We start from the raw sequence: 16,995 nt of genomic DNA, 5'->3' as shown, positions 1-16,995 counted from the left end.
ATGTAGTTCATACCTCTTCTTTCTTGTGTCAGAGAAATTTACTGAAATAATACCTTAAAAGCTATCTTATAATTTAAGAGTTTTATATGATTGAGTTTCTTGGAGTTTGAATAACTGGGCGTTTAATAAATTTTAATTAGACGTTAGATAACTGGTTATGTAAGAGTTTACCTGAAACAGACTGGTGTTTATAAATTCTCTAACGATGTAATTTTTCTTGAATCATTACAGCTGGTGCTGCATTAATAATTTTCAGGTTTTCATACATACTCTTACAATCTTCCATATTTTACGTGTACTTTAAATGTAACTTGTGAAATGTACAAAAAAGACACTTTTCTAAATAAGATTGCTCCTTCGAGATACGTTTCTGCAGGTAAACGTTTATTTCATTCACAAAAAACTAATCTTGTAAGAAACTGTTGACTTCAACGTGCATACAAATTCATAAATGGTTCATGGGTTTTTCGAGAAACTAACCATAAAACGGACCAGGTGTGGTTTAGTTATGTATTGCAAAATACCGGGTGACTGTTTTCTGTTACGTCTCTCGTCTAAAAGAAGTTTACACAGGTGAACTTTTTGTTCTTTATAAACCTGTTGCAAATTGTAAACTTCTATATGAGTTCAAAGATGTTTTACTGCTTATTTAAAAAAAAACAAAAACATCCACAGCTGGCTGGACACTTGTGCTTTTTGTGTATTGCAAAATGTTAGATGATCCGGCTAATGTAACATATATGATATCCAGTTTTTGTCTGTTTCTTCAAAGGTTTGGTCAATTACAGTCAACTTCAAATACACTATCTGTTAGGATATGAAACTTGTTGGTTTTTTTACAACTTTCAGCTGTTTATAAAATAAGTTTACTCTCAGATTCGGCGAGTGGCTTTTGAAAGAACTCTTTTATGTAAAGGTTTCATACAAATCTATAAAGACCGAACAAGGACTAAGGATAGATGGTTGGTAATTATAAATACTCTTAACTTCACCTCCACTGCAGCAGTCTTCTGAAGATTGAGAAGATTATACTGTCCACACATAACAGTGATGTGTAAAACGGTCATGTAAGTAATTTTGCTGGAACATATTTCTACTTTATACATGAGAAATATATTTACCTAAACATATTAACGTTTTCCTTCATTATTCTCTCTTTCCTCTAGGATGTTGTTGACAGTGTTGTTGTTATTATTTTTGAATATTCATAATGTTCAGATGGATGAGTTGTTGACTGTTTCCTCTGATATGCTCGTCAAGTACATTCGAGGAAATGATATTATACATAAAATATCGGAAGGTTTCAAGGAATACAAGGTATCAGTTGACAAAGAATTTGATGATCAGGCCTTACTTTTATCGATAGAAACGAAGAACGATGCTGAAACAAACTACACCTTCACTCCTTCTCCTGATATCCTGAACAAAACAGACTTAGGCAATTTTATTATAAGCAAAGCTTTCACAGATTCCAAGTTGCTTGATGAAGCTATTGATAAAACTGTGAAAGATCTCAAGAAAATGAAATCATATATCAAAAAACCAATAATGAAAAGTAAGTGATCTGTATAACTAACAATCACAATAGCTTAGAAGTTTATTCACTTTTTACTAATTTCAAAATTAATTTTAATTACCTAAGAATCATAATTTTCTCAAGATTTTATATCCATATCTTACATATTATACAAAACAGGCAAAAAACAAAAATACATAAAAGGAGTATTTAGAAAAATTACATTAAATTCCACCATAATGTATTGAATAATGATACACACGTGTGTTTTAAAAACATACTTTGCCTTTAAATATACTTTATTCTGGTAAGGCAAAAGTACGTTCACTGTTCAACTCTTTGAAGTTTGATGTCAAATGTTTAGTTGGACGTACCGGTCTAAAAGGTGACCGAAAGTGCACTTCCTCTTTATTTGGGGAACGAAAGGGACATCTTCTTTACCTTTTTATATGCTAGGGTTAAAGAGCGACGAAGTGTCCGATTTAGCTGATGTCCAATTAAAATCTTCCAGCAAAGTACGCTGATGGTGAGTATGTTACATTGATTAGTGCACAGTTGTCTGGTGTTATAAGTTTATAAACTAATCCAAACCAAGAAAATATGACTTTTCTCAGACCAATCTTATAAAGGTGCAATATGTACTTATCATATACTAGCCTTTATAAAGAAATTAAAATCAGTAGTAGTTTTTCAAAAATGGCGGTTTCTTGGCATGTGTGCGCATATACATAGATACCATATTAACATATACAATGATACAACTGTAAATGTTTTGTCGATATGTAGAAAATACATTTGTATATAGGTATTTCTGAACCAAGAAAATCGAAATCTGGAAAATATTTACCTAATCCAAGACTGGTATCAACTACAATCCACACCGGTAAGAACAGAGAAGCATCTTTTACACATTTTCTGATGTTGTGGGGTAAGTTTATGGATCATGACAGTGCTCTCGCTCCTTTTAACTTCGCTCCAGAAGAAGAAGTGATGCTTGGAGGTAGATCTCTATTTTCTTTGTTCTTTTTTTCCTGTTTATGTATTTGCATAGATGTACAATCACATTAGGAACAATAATTTTAATTCTTACTTTCCGCCAGAATTAGCCGAGAATTTTATTGCATTAACAGAAACAGATTGCATTTGTAATCCAGGGATTCTGTCATTTCTCTATTTCAAATAGGATAGCACAGTAACTTTGGAAAAAAAATACAATTAACAAGTAAACATTAAATGAAATAAAAATTATCAAAGTTTCAGCTCATAATCAAACAGTCCATAAGAACTACGAACATTGTTCAAACTTGATCACAATCATTACCTCAGAATATATGCCATATTAAAGGGTATCATGTACTACCAGGAATATGGATTATTTTTTCTCGTCAATTAATAACCAAAGATAATTATTTAACTTTTTCAATAGAGTACAATTGCGTCATTTGAATAATAATGCTTATAACCGAAAACCGTTATCTAACTCGGTTATTTATTACCTTAACAATATTCGGGAAGTATCAGCTTGTTCTAACACTTTTATGAACACTAATAAAACTGTATAGAGCTTCTACTAATATTTCCATTTTCCATTTTCATTTTAATTATCAAGATGGAGGTGAACGTATGGACTGTTGCGATTGAGAGTATATGAATGACACACGATGTCTTCCGATCAAAATCCCTCAAAATGATGAATTCTTTAGTCAATTTAATGAAAGATGTTTGAATTTTCGAAGGTCTGCTAGTTGTCCAAAATGCAAACTGGGTGAGATTGTTAGCAAAAACATGAGAAGATCTTAGTGAGTAAGAAAAGTTGTATCTCTACATTAAATGTGATTTAGTGTTTATACTTGTTCAAAACAATTTTAGAGTAGCATAATCAGAGAACGAGGATTCTCTTCTTTTCACTTGCTTATATAAATTTAAATAAAGAAACTAATTTTAAAGTTAGCTTGAGCGCAATACAAACTTCAAACTGATAAATCTTTCAAATTGATTCTTGCTGTTAATTTATAAAATACATTATTTATAGATTAATGGATGTGGTAAAGTAATTCTTTTTGCAGTTGAAGCTTGTTTTTGCATCATTATATACATTCATATGAATAACGACATTTTTTATTATTGATTGAAAAAATGTTGCAAAACAATCTCCTTCTTCAATTTGTTTTTAATTATTGAGCTATTAATTCTTGGAGATATAACACTAACTTATAATTCTCGCACAATTTTGTGTGAGGGTGTTATTTATGCTTTATGTAATTTTCCCCAGAAGTGTTGATATTTTATGTGTTTTAGGTGTGAAGTTTTCCTCTTTAATATATGTATGTATTAGAAAGTATAATTTACCATATTGAAAGAGAGAATATGGAAATGTAATTTTCGGGCTGTGTGTTCAATTCTCAAAAAGTTTAGTCAAATTATAATTAATTAAACTTCTTGATATATTGTTATATATGTTTTCAAGAGCTAAATCAATGATGGCTTTTAGCCGCTAGGTTTTACATGTATATTTATTTACATACAAAATTTTATTTTTGAAGACAGTATTGCACATATTATTTCTTGGTTTCTCCAGGAGATCGTCGGTTGAATGAACATCCTTCCTTGACAGCTTTACATGCCATATTTATGAGAGAACATAACAGAATTGCAAGAGAGCTCAGAAGAATAAACCCATGTTGGAATGATGAGAGGCTGTTTCAAGAAGCTGTTTATCAATGCAAACAGCCATGATAGACCATATCTAAATATTAACTAATAATGAATATAGAAAATTTAATATATTTTTCTTTTGAGGAGTTTTCAAAGCCATGAGAAGAAAAATATTATTATGATTTAAAATGCATTTATTGATGTATTGGTACCTTTATTGCTAACTATATTTTTACGCCATTATTCTAATATCTAATAAATTTTATTACAAAACGAAAGTAACGAAAAAAATATATGAAATAATGACAGTCAACATATTATGTATACTAAACATTTTACTCTGTGCTGTTAATGAAATTTCAGAAGTAATAGAAAGAAACTTGCTTACATTTTATAATGCTTATTGAATTATCCTTATTACAAAAGTTACATATCCTTGTTTTCTTCAGTAGTGAATGACATTTTCTTTCGAAATAATTCTTATGATTATTTATTATGAAATGCTGATTTAAATCTGAAAGATTTTTATATTCATTTATTCATTTTGTTAATGGTCTATTGATTTTTATTACTATTTATATTTCTTTAGGAGAATCGTGATTGCTGAGGTCCAAATGATTACGTACAATGAATTCCTAAGTCTTGTCGTGGGTCCTTATCACTATAATAGATTTACGTTAAAACCTCTTCCAGATGGTTTCTTTACTGTATACAACCATAATATTAATCCTGCTATGATCAATGAATTTATCACAGCATGCTTTCGATTCGGTCATTCTACATCTCATGGTTCTTTTACAGAAATCCAGTCTTATGGTAGTCTCACGACTTTCAAGTTGAAAAAGAACTTTTTCCACCCATTTGGTCTCTGCCATGGACAGACAGAACTTGTGAGAGAACCTGCTGATCAATTGGCTCAAAAATCTGATAACTTTATCGTTGAAGTTTAGACTTACCACATGTGCCGCAAGAGAGACGAAAGTTTCGGACTAGATCTTACGGTCGTAAATATTCAGAGAGGAAGAGATCACGAAATTTGACCTTATGTAGATTACCTTTGAATTATATTTAATTTACGTTTCACATCTTTCTCAGGTCTAAGACTTTTATTTCCTGTTGCCGTAGCACAGAAGTTTGAACAAGTTTACGGGTATGTTTGTATGGTGAATATTTCGGGCACCTAAATTTCTAGCTTCAAACAATAATGTAGTTCATTTATATTTTTATAATGGATACTTGTTAGAGTTGATCAATATCAAGTTTTTTTTCTGTTGTTGTTTAACTTTAAATTCCGAGGCTAGACAACAATGACTAAACAAATCGCTGAAATTTACCTGTGCGCCAATGAGGAGACAGAAATATTTAGACTTCGAAGTTCCAAGACTAAAATTTAGCTTTCAACGAGTACTTAATTTAAGAATATATTACAATTATAAAAATTTTTCATAAGGTATTAATATAATTTTTCCATTTCATTAATGTTCATTTTTAAATACTCATTTATAAAGAATTATATATATTATAGAAAGGTGAATAATTTTTATCAGTTTATTTTTCTTTGCGTTTGTTTTATATATTATCACATTTCTAAATCATATTGTACGAACAAGAAACATATTTTGGTTGCAAACAGTATTTATTTCAAACATTTCTAATTCTTCTTTCAGGTCCGTTGAAGATATTGACTTTTTCTCAGGCAGTATTTCAGAGAGACCAGTTTCAGATGGTATCGTAGGACCTACCTGTGGTTTTATTATTGCCTTACAATACAACAGATTAAGATTTGGAGATAGATACTTCTTTGATGTGTATGGAGAAGCTGGCTCTTTCACACCTGGTATGTTCAATCTTTGTTTCGTACATCTCATACAGTTAAAGTTGTTTATTTACTTACAGGTATTGTATATGAAATATGTTTTCACAACGTTTAAAGTGGTTAACACAAAACGAAACGCTCTTGTTGCATTGTAATATATTCCCAATGATTTAGGCCTAGCATGGCCTGCTGGTTATGGCACTCGACTCGTAATCCGAGGGTCGCTGGTCCGAATCTCTGTCACACCAAACATGCTCGCTCTTTCAGCCGTGGAGGCGTTGTAGTGTTACAGTCAATCCCACTATTCGTTGGTAAAAGAGTTGCCCAAGAGTTGGCGGTGTGTGGTCATGACTAGCTGCCTTCCTTCTTGTCTTACACTTTTAAATTAGGGATGGCTAGTGCAGATAGCCCTTGTGTAGTTTTGCGCGAAATTCAAACCAAACTAAACCCAGTGATTTGAAACTTCAATACAAGACAGGAACTGTTACCTTTCTTTAATTATGTTTTGTCAAGCATGCACAGTGTGCAGTTTTGAAGTTGTTTGGTACGTGTGAAATAATAGATAATGTTTTAATAAATAGTACAATTTTAGAAATGTTTGTAACATAAAATAGAAAAATATTATTAGCATTATATTATTATTCAATTGATCTTTACACAGCCCAGTTGAGAGAAATCCGAGAGGTAACTTTGTCCAGAATTTTGTGTGAGAACAGTAACGAAGTGGATGAACAATGGATATTCCAACCAGTTTCTGAGAAGTGAGTTAGGAAACTATCTTCTTTATATTTTATTAGTTTGTAAAACTTAATAACAGCTACATTTGTGATATTCTCGTAACGGATTACTAATAAATTAATTTATGATTTTCTTTATAAATGATTTCGCAAGATTTTATTCGCTTTTGTAAAAATGTCAAAACACAACCGTTCAGTTAAATTTTTTAATGTTTTTCAACGTGTAAGTGGTATAACAAAAGCAAAAACAATTACTAAAATTTTATAACTCGTGCATATTTGGGCGAAATAACCAAATTAGAAAACAGCTCAGATTACAGTGGTCGTTTGCATTTTGTTTGCCCCTAGAATTAAGACTAGTTTGGAAAGCAAAATTTTTTGCAATTACTGTACTAAACACATTTTGGTAAAAAAATATTGTCAGTTGTCAAAATCATAAGAAATGAGATACAAAACTATGTTTTTGTGTATCAATTTGTAAATCTCAACAACAGCTACCTTGATGAAACAGAATACTAACAAATTAATTTGTAATTTTATTGTTGAAACATGGAAATTGGAATAAAAATTATATAATTATTGTATCAAGAAATATATTTTGGAGAAAATAGTCATTTGTCAAAACCATGATTTTGTTTGGGCCTGAATCGATAAAAATGTAATGGTTTAGAATATTCTATTACTCAATGGGTTTGCGAATGTGAGAATTGAAGAACGTTACGTTAAAAACTTTCTACATTTGTTTATTTTATCAATCCATCTTTGAAATGTTCGACAAGAGAATCGTTTGATTTCACACCCTGGTGTGATGCTTGTAAGTAACGTTGCTTATCAGTTTTGATTTTTCCTGTTTTCAAAGGTTTATACACAATGTTTTTAAGAGTCAAGGAATAATAGGTGCAGACTTGATTATTGCTAAAATAACTTGTAAGACATGCGATTAAAATATAACTGATGGATCTCCAAAATCTCTATCTTACTATTATGTAAAATTTACAAGTCAATTTATTATCCAAATTACATACTGTTAGTCATCCATATCACAGTCGTGATACGTTTTTTGTTTTACAGGGTGCAGCAACAAGTGATGAAGGAAGCTGAAAGAAACGAGTTTGTTTTAGAATGTACTTCAGCTGTTGTTTCCTGCACCAGATAAATAATACAAATTTAAATATTAATTAAAGGGTCAAAAGGTAATAGAAATAATATTGCGTATACTATGAGCAGATAATACAATCATATTCATCTCTGAATCTATTGGTATTACTAGCTTTTATTTTCAATGGTGGGAGAACCAGACGTATCTAGCATTTATCTACCAATAGTTAATTACTATAGATTTAGTATGACACATTTCATTTTATCTGTAATCATTACCGGCGTTATTACGGTGTATGAAAAATTTCATAAATACTAAAATAGATTTTATGCTCTTCTGAAACCTAAAGGTTTTACTCAGTTTTGAAATAAGCTTGTCAAAGTAATAAAACATCAGTATGATAAAACCGGAGAAAATAATTATATGTATTTCATATAGAAAGTAAATATTTAAGGTAATCTTATTAAAGAACATAAGATGTGAGTCAATGTGAATAAAATTCTTGTTCTAAATCATGCATAAAAAATTAAATTTCACTCGCATAACCAGTTAGATATTTTAACTTCCAACATGCAGAAAACAGAGCGTAGATATCTCATTGTGTAGTCTTGTACAAGAACAACTTTTGGTTACCCAAGTATTTCAAGAAAAAGGTTTTGTTAACCTGAGGATGATCGAAGAAGGTCGATGCTTTATTCTTTACTTTATTTTAATAAAAAAATTAATACCCATATCAGCCGTCTTTGGAATATATTTTTACTTCAAGTGGGTTTCTCGTCATCACACTTATAGGCAGCTCCAAATGTGGAGAGTAGTGTTTTTGTTCAGGACACCCAGTCCACATACTTTAAGAAAATGTGTTTACTGCGTGAATTAGCGTGTATAATTGTTGGCCTCAGTGATTATTTATTTGAGTTTTCATTGTTATTTCTGATGTGAATAGTCATTACTAATAACAAGTATGATGACGTTGTCAGTTAGAGACATTTTAATCTTTGTCATAGGCATCTGGGTATATGTGGATGTGTACTGTATTCTGGGTAACTAGTAAGAATGAATTAGATAGATATTATTGAACCTTTGGAATGTGGCTTTATTACTTTTGAATACAAGCCACTAAACAAAGTAATCAGCATTACTTGTTTTAAATTTTGGTATAACCTGCTGCATGATGTTTTGAGTGTGTTAAATGAAGACGTAAGCCAAATTTTAGTTTTAAGCGCAGTTATTTGTCCCAAAATATATATTTCTCGTGCTTTATTAGTTGCACTAAAGTAAACTACTTGTTTCTTTAAAAATAGAGATACATTTTGGCTCATAAACTCGGACCTGCATCGGTATAAGTAGACATTAAATGTGCCTTAAAAACTTACGAAACTTCGTCGGAGTATAAAACCTTTTTTAGGCGTAGTTCTTATGTATTTGACTACGATACACATGCTAGTGATAGATAATTGTGTTACTCGTATCTACTTAAAACTGTGACGTCTTTCGGATGAGCTTGTTTGTGTTCTTTTGTCCTTCTAACAATCACCACATTTCCAAAAAAATTGTACAAATTCGTGGATTATATGAACATTTTATAGCTTTTATATATATGAGTTGCTTAAACTTTTGAGCGTTTTAAATAATAACTGTATAGTTCGTAACTTGCAGTAATAAATTAGATAATTTTATATTAACCTTAAGGGTTGGCTTCACTTCTTTCGAATGAAAGTCAATAGATGACGTCACTATATCTGTTATATTTTGAATTCTCATATAACCTGTTACAGTGATTATTTGAACCTTGAAATAAGAAATATTAAATTTTTAATTACCTCGAGGCATTACAGAATTTAAATTTAACTAAGGACTCATGTTTATATTGATATAAAAATAACAGACAGGCTATAATAATATAGTGTATTATATAATAAGATAAAATAACGAATACCACGATCAAGGATGTTCAGCGAAATCGTTTTCGTAACATTCATATTGTGCTGTCATCTGTTGGCATTCCTGTGGAGATCTTAAAAATAATTATTTTGACAATTTCTCTTGCACATATTGCCAGTTTGGGATTAAACTCTTGTCAGTTCAATTACACTGTTAAACAGATTCAATACACAACGTTTGCATTAATCATCAATTCTAATCAATCACTGGTATTCCAAAATATTAGTGGAATTCTCAAACGTACCCTATAATGATCAAAACAAAACATTTATAGTATGCGTTCTCAAGACGGTTGGTATGGATATTAAAACTTTAGTTAGGATAAAGTACAGAACAACGTTTCGACCTTCTTAGGTCATTTTCAGGTCCTAACGTTGTTCTGTACTTTATTTCAATTAAAGATTTAACACCTATAACAGCCGTCTTAGAATACATTTTTACTTCAAGTGGGTTTCTCGTCATCACGAAAGAATTATACTCTTTAAGTTACATATTGGAGACGTAAACAAATTGTTAAGTCTTTAATCGGATAACCATGCTAATTTTTACATAGCTTTTTTGTGGGTCAAACAACCCATTAGGATTTTTACGCATTGTATAATGATATAATAAACTGTTAAAATTATCAAAGTTATGCTCTGATGATGTAACTAAATCATAAAATATTGAAGCTCACTCACAGTGACGAGAATAGTAGAGTTTTCAAACTTGTAGCCCGATAATTCAGATACATTTTAATAATGTCATTTAACGATTTAAGAATACCACTAAGACATTTAACCTGTTGACTGCCAAGTATTTCAGCTGCTACGGCAGCTCCTATGACGGATCTTGTTCAGCAAAATTGAGTAATTTTTAAAACAAAGGATATAAGCAACATTTTTTTTTCTCTAAGAAGGTCAAATGCACATATGGTGCTGACATCTAGCGTTAACATTAGGTATTATTTAGAACGAATTATCTCGTCTGTGGCACTGTGTTTCCGATCGACTTGGACGAGTTATCTCGTCTACGGCACTGAACAGGTTAAACGTACTGAATCATTCCCGAGACACTGGCCACGTGCTTTTGTGTTCAATACTGAACTAACAGTTGAGAAGGAATGCATAAGCTGCTTTCTGATGGAGTGACCGAAAAACGCTCAATAATTTAAATATAATGTTGTCAAGAAGATGAAATAAATCGGAAATTTCAACTTGAACGGCAACAAAAATAACTGAAAATTGCTGCCATTTTATAACTCCTTTATAGTAGAAGTGTAAAACTTGTTTAATATCATCATGATATCGGTATACAGCTTGAAATTAAAAGATTTAGACAGTTGAGTTAAGAGATTAACGTAGCAGGCTAGTCACAGTTAATTAATATTGACTTATGATCAAAGCAAGCTAGCTACATAGATTATAACTTGAGTAAAGCCAATTAAATATACTGTTCTTACTTTTTTTACTTATATAGAAAGTGTTATTGATAAGTGTTAGTACCCACACCAGCCGTTCTGAGATACATTTTATTTCAAGCTGGTTTCTTGTCATCAGGAATGTATTGTTTTGTCAGTTGAGTGTTCTCGCTGTTAGTGATAATTTCGGTCGTAATCCTCTAATGACTTAGAGTACACTTGGCAAAGTGTGAAACAGAATAAATTATTAATAGGTGGAACCTGATCTGGTAAGAAAGGGTGTTATTTATACTTTTCATACTCCTTTATAGAAGATGAAAACAATAAAAAGTTATATTTTTCATAGTCTCTACTGCATAAATAACACCATCTTTATTCCCCACTCCTACTTTAAATTAACTCTGAGCATTTTTTCAAGTCTCCTCAGATTCAAGAAGCTATCTCTCATATACCTGACGGGAAATCTAATCCTTTTTTTATGCTCCACTGCGACAACTGGCCTACTTTCGATTTTGAGCAGCTAGACTCAGCTAGTAGCCAGTTGTTGTCGTTAGTTGAACTGTCTTCTTTATATACTCTCAAGCACTAGTACATCAACTGGATTCTATTTCTAAGAGATATGTTCCTATCCAGTATCTTCTATTGTCTATTTGTTCGTAAGTGTACCTTTATAACAATCATTTCTGTCATGAAACAACACCACAAGTTCTGTCATAATGTCTCATTTGAGTGTAACTAAGCACAGACTACTATTATAACAAAAAACAACAACACTGTCAAGAAATTTATCTACTTGCTAGACTGAAAACGGCAAGAGAGAAAACAACACAGAAGAAGAAAAGTAAGCACTGTGTAAAGATAAACACACATATTGATTATGGTAATTTAAGCCACAGGTTGTTAAAACTGTACATTTTGCGAATAAACATTTCTTTTAACATTATGCAATTTTGGCAGCCTGTTATCATGAACATCGTTTTGTGTTGTCACCTTAATCTCCTGTTCATAAGTCAATATCGAAATGACTACTAGGTGAGTTCGTCCTCAGAAAATCGGTATGCCACAAAACTTCTCTGTAGATAGCATCACTTTTATGGGAACTGAATGATTATAAAATACAATTTTGATTAAAATATGATATATTAACAAAGCTGTCATAAAATATGATGCTCATCAATAATAGTAAAAATAAATATAATTATATGACATATACTAGAAATTTTACGTAAAATATGACCTGTAATGATGAAACAACAATTACAAACATGTTACATGGCCACTTGAATATCTGAAGTCAGTTGTGTGTTGTGGAGTGCTTGCCACTTTGACAAGTTTGACAGATACCAGCAGACCAGCAAGTAGCCACTTTAATTATTAGAAAGTTTCGTTCATCTGTCTGTTACAAATTTACGAAGGTCGTCTTTGACAGGAATGGTGTATCATTCATTCAAAGATGTGATCACTTTTAATTACTATTACCTGCGGCCAAGGGTTCATGTTTCTCATGGTGTCATCCGTCAAGAGCTACTATTCTATGATGAAATGTATTCATTTTATTGATGTTAGAACACGAAAAGAAACCCTTAAAGAAACTGTGCATTAAAACACGATTAAAATGTGCTACAGAATATTTGTCACATAAACAAATCGTAACTTAATATACGTGTCCCTCGGAATTTATAAAAGTACAACTGTTAGTTAATACACAGATTAAAATAACTGATGGTAGATTTTTAAACATCTAATTCTAGTTTTTATATCTTTTTCTTTTATTTCGTTACAAAGGATATGTTATCTTCATATTTTCGGCAGCTACTTTCACCATTGTATTGAATTACATAAAACATACTACAAAGATTTAAAAACAGTCATTTTCTTCTTTTTCAAGAGCTTTCTATTTACTTAGTCATGGTAAAAGTATGGTTATACTCATATTTTTATTATTTTTAACAAATTAGATACATTGTAGAAATTACTGGATTTAAACTTATGATAATCAACCCTTGTTAAAAGATGTACTTATCATTTTCCGTTGCAAAAGGCTCCGTCATAAAGCCGTCACGTCCAAAACACAACACTTCTCACTGGATTCTTTGCATATTACATCTAGTGTACAAGAACGTGTTTCAGATCTCGTTTTGTTTGGTCCGCAGGCTGATCCATTCTTCTCTTTTTCTAATGTCCGTAAGTGCAAAGGATATAAAAATCTTAGAATTTCTAAGTTTTTCATCCGTACAAATCTTTATAATTTGAATATATGAAAATTTTGTGTCAAAGAGGCCTATTACACACACTTCAGAAAAAGTATTAATTTACAGTAGCATGATACTACTTATGAAACGTCAAAAATATTGAAAGGTGCGTAACCATTAATTATAGGCTGAGTGAGCACTATAGATGACGAGGAAAGTAGTTCCCAGAACAAACAATAGAATTACTGGAAGATGTGTTTGTGGCTATTAATTTGAAATTTAAAACAAATGTACGAAGAAAATTAATATTAAATAGAATAAGTGAATATTGCCAAAATATAGAATCAAAATAAACACAACTAGTAGTATTCACTAGTTTAACTAAACATAAAAAAAGCACAACCACAGATCTATATGAATGGAGAACTACTCCAGACTGCTACATCAGCAAAATTTTTAGGACTTACTTTTGACTCAAAACTTATGTGGGTAAACCACATAAATAATATTAGAACAAAAATTTGGCGAAGAACAAACTATGCTATGGCAAAAACAGTGGTGCTACGGCAGACATCATAAAAATATATAAAACATACATTAGACCCGTCATTAACTATGCAGTCCTTGTATGGATAAATGTAAGCAAACAAACTACTTCAAACAAAACTACAAACAATACAACAGCTTATAAAGTATCCAGAACGACAACATCTGAATTTATGCATAAATATGCACACATGAAAACAATAGCAGATAGACTTCTAAATAATACAATAAACTATTTTGACAAAATTGGAAAAAAATGAACTAGTAAGCGAACTTGACAGGTACTGTTTATATGATGATGATAGACCTAAGTTCCTTTTCCCAGTGAATATATATTTTCTAAATAAACAAATAAAAGGCCACCTATTAACTAAACTCCACATTAGATTAGGGATTAATTACAAAACATTGAAAGGGTTTTATTATGTAAACGTTTTATAGTTAATACCTAACTGATGAAAGTGCAAATAATCTATGGAACTATAAGAGAAATGTTTTATTTGCACCAAGTGTATGTGTAGATTGTGCATGAACATTACCCTGAAAGGGGCCTGAGTAAGTGCGGGTTACTCTGGCCCTCGTGTACAATATATAAATACATTTGACATTTGTAAAACCAAAATTTGAAGGAAGGAGGAAGAGGTTAACGAAACCTGACCCTCCTGGGTAGATGAACATCAATACAAGAGAGAGAAAGAAAATCAATTCTCAATGAAATTACAGCTAATTTGAAAAACTTAGAAATGCGGATCAGATAATTTTTATTGCTTGTAGACCTCCAGTATAGGATTTATAGCTTCATAAACATAATATAATGTATATCGATTAATTACACAGCCCTACAAAGGTTTTTTTATCTTGAAAATTTTACATATTCTACTGTAATATTCCCCCGCTATTACAGCGGTAAGGCTACGGATTTACAACGCTAAAATCAGGGGTTCGATTCTATTCGGTGGGCTCAGCAGATAACCAGATGTCGCTTTGCTATAAGACAACACACACACTCTACTGCAATCCTAGTATGTTAAATAAAAAAAACGATATCCATTTTTCTCCATCATGTATTGGTTTTTCACAAAACATCACATACAAATGCAACGTGAGAGTGTTATCGATCGTTCTAGAACCCAAACATAATAATACAAAGTGTCCATTATCATAATAGTTCCCGGGAGGGACAGTGGTAAGTCTTCAAATTTACAACACTAAAATTAGGGGTTCGATTTCCCTCGCTAGACACAGTAGATAACTAGTTGTGGCTTTTATATAAGAAAACACATACACTCATTACGGTAATTTGATCTAAATAATTTTTTTCTTCCCGATTTGAAATAATCCTTATGTGATAAAAAAAGAATACTGTAGTCCAATCCACCAGTACCCCAGTGGCTCAGCGGTATGGCTGTGGACTTACAACGCTAAAATCCGGGTTTTGATACCCGTGGTGGGCAGAGTACAAATAGTCCATAGTAGAACTTTGTGCTTAATTCAAAACAAAAACCAAACCTGTGTAGCTGAATTATGGGAGATTCGTTATTAAAACCAGAACAACTTTTATAACATTAAAATTTTCAGGAGTGTGTTATCTCTTCTATAAGCACTTTTTATTTAATATGAATTAACGTTTTTACTACTGAATTTGCTTTTGACTGGTTTCTGTTAAACTTTTCGCGAAGCTCAATTTACAAACCTTGTTAAGATGCCATTAAACATGTTATAGTCATTATTGTGGTGTTAAATATTCTTCATTTGAATGAAAAAGCACAGCGTTAGAATGACTATATTAACTGGAATTTAGAAAAAAATATTAACGAATAATGGAAAGTTCGAAAAATCATTACCACAGAAACCATAAAATCTGGTATTTTTTGTGTTGTTTTTTTTTGCTTAATGAACGGTAAAGACTTTATTATTTGTTTTGGTAATACATTTACACCTATCAGGGTTGGAGCCTACAATTTTTGTCTTTCACGAAGCCTGGCATGGCCAAGCGTGTTAAGGAGTGCGACTCGTAATCTGAGGGTCGCGGGTTCGCATCCCGGTCGCGCCAAACATGCTCGCCCTTTAAGCCGTGGGGGCGTTATAATTTGACGGTCAATCCCACTGTTCGTTGGTAAAGAGTAGCCCAAGAGTTGGCGGTGGGTGGTGATGACTAGCTGGCTTCCCTCTAGTCTTACACTGCTAAAAACATTGTCTTTCACTGTGGCAAAAAAATGTCGTATTTTGTGTTTTTTCATTCTTAGTATATAAACACAGTGTACTTAAAAATAAGCTAATCATCGCCGTGTTGCATCACAATTGTGATTGCTATCAACTTGCTCGAACGATATAAAAATCAACACACGTAGCCCTGGTGTAAGGCGTGATTTTTATTGTTTTGCTGTAAAATGTTTGTTCTTCAAATCATTCTGTGATCACTGTACAGTGTTATTATGGTTTCATAATAAGCGACAGCGTCACAACATTTAGAAAGATATCAGTTTTGAAATTATATAAAACCAAAACGATAAAATCGTGAATATATGAATTTTGTCTGTAAATTCAATAGTTCGATATTAAAATTCTAGAAATGCTCAAGAATTTTCATGTTAAAAAAGAAACTAATGTTGTGAGATATGAAACGTTGTTGTTTGAATTAATCACAATGCTACTTAATGGGCTATATGTGCTCTGCACACCAGGTGTATCGAAACCCGGTTTTTAGCGTTGTAAGTCCGCAGACATACCGCCGAACCACTGGTGTACGATATGAAACATTAAGTAAATTGTCGACTTTAATTCTTGGAACCTCAGAAAACTTTAAGTGTTGTTTCTGTTCAATGCTGGTAAGTTTAACAAGATTTATTTACAATGTAATGAAACGAATCTGTGTTGATTTCCCCAATATGGTTGAGCAATATCAGAAAATTCGCTGAAAAATCTAATTTAAAAGCTGTTTTCTCTTATAGTTAAACATCAAACTTGAACCAAATTCAAACAAACCGTTTCGTTATATTCGATTATTACGAAAGTAGTGATTGCTGAAATACACTTATGAGAAATAAATACTTCATAATTATAAAGTATAAACAGAGAACCACAAAGCAATCAG

The 16,995-nt window shown here is 31.6% G+C and overlaps 1 protein-coding gene across 1 annotated transcript; it reads left to right on the top strand.

The window, feature by feature from the left end:
* Positions 1-1,948: 1,948 nt before the first annotated feature.
* On the top strand, positions 1,949-9,365 carry LOC143227466 (chorion peroxidase-like). The gene is made up of 9 exons (XM_076458909.1): positions 1,949-2,042; positions 2,322-2,516; positions 3,126-3,281; positions 4,095-4,249; positions 4,732-5,115; positions 5,297-5,321; positions 5,805-6,008; positions 6,649-6,748; positions 7,796-9,365. Exons 3-9 carry the CDS (start codon positions 3,164-3,166, stop codon positions 7,878-7,880), a joined length of 1,071 nt encoding a protein of 356 aa, XP_076315024.1. The 5' UTR covers positions 1,949-2,042; positions 2,322-2,516; positions 3,126-3,163; the 3' UTR covers positions 7,881-9,365.
* Positions 9,366-16,995: the final 7,630 nt, after the last annotated feature.

Source organism: Tachypleus tridentatus, chromosome 9 (genome assembly GCF_004210375.1).
Source record: "Tachypleus tridentatus isolate NWPU-2018 chromosome 9, ASM421037v1, whole genome shotgun sequence".
Taxonomy (NCBI): Eukaryota; Metazoa; Arthropoda; class Merostomata; order Xiphosura; family Limulidae; genus Tachypleus; species Tachypleus tridentatus.
Note: the sequence above shows the minus strand (reverse complement) of the source record. Positions and strands in the feature narration are given on the sequence as shown.

Bases quoted from the DNA above. Each gene is read 5' to 3' on its own strand.
- LOC143227466 (XM_076458909.1), top strand. From the start codon at position 3,164: ATGAATGACACACGATGTCTTCCGATCAAAATCCCTCAAAATGATGAA. The intron at 5,322-5,804 runs GTATGTTTGTAT...GGTTGCAAACAG, and splicing joins AAGTTTGAACAAGTTTACGG to TATTTATTTCAAACATTTCT. The intron at 6,009-6,648 runs GTATGTTCAATC...ATCTTTACACAG, and splicing joins AGCTGGCTCTTTCACACCTG to CCCAGTTGAGAGAAATCCGA.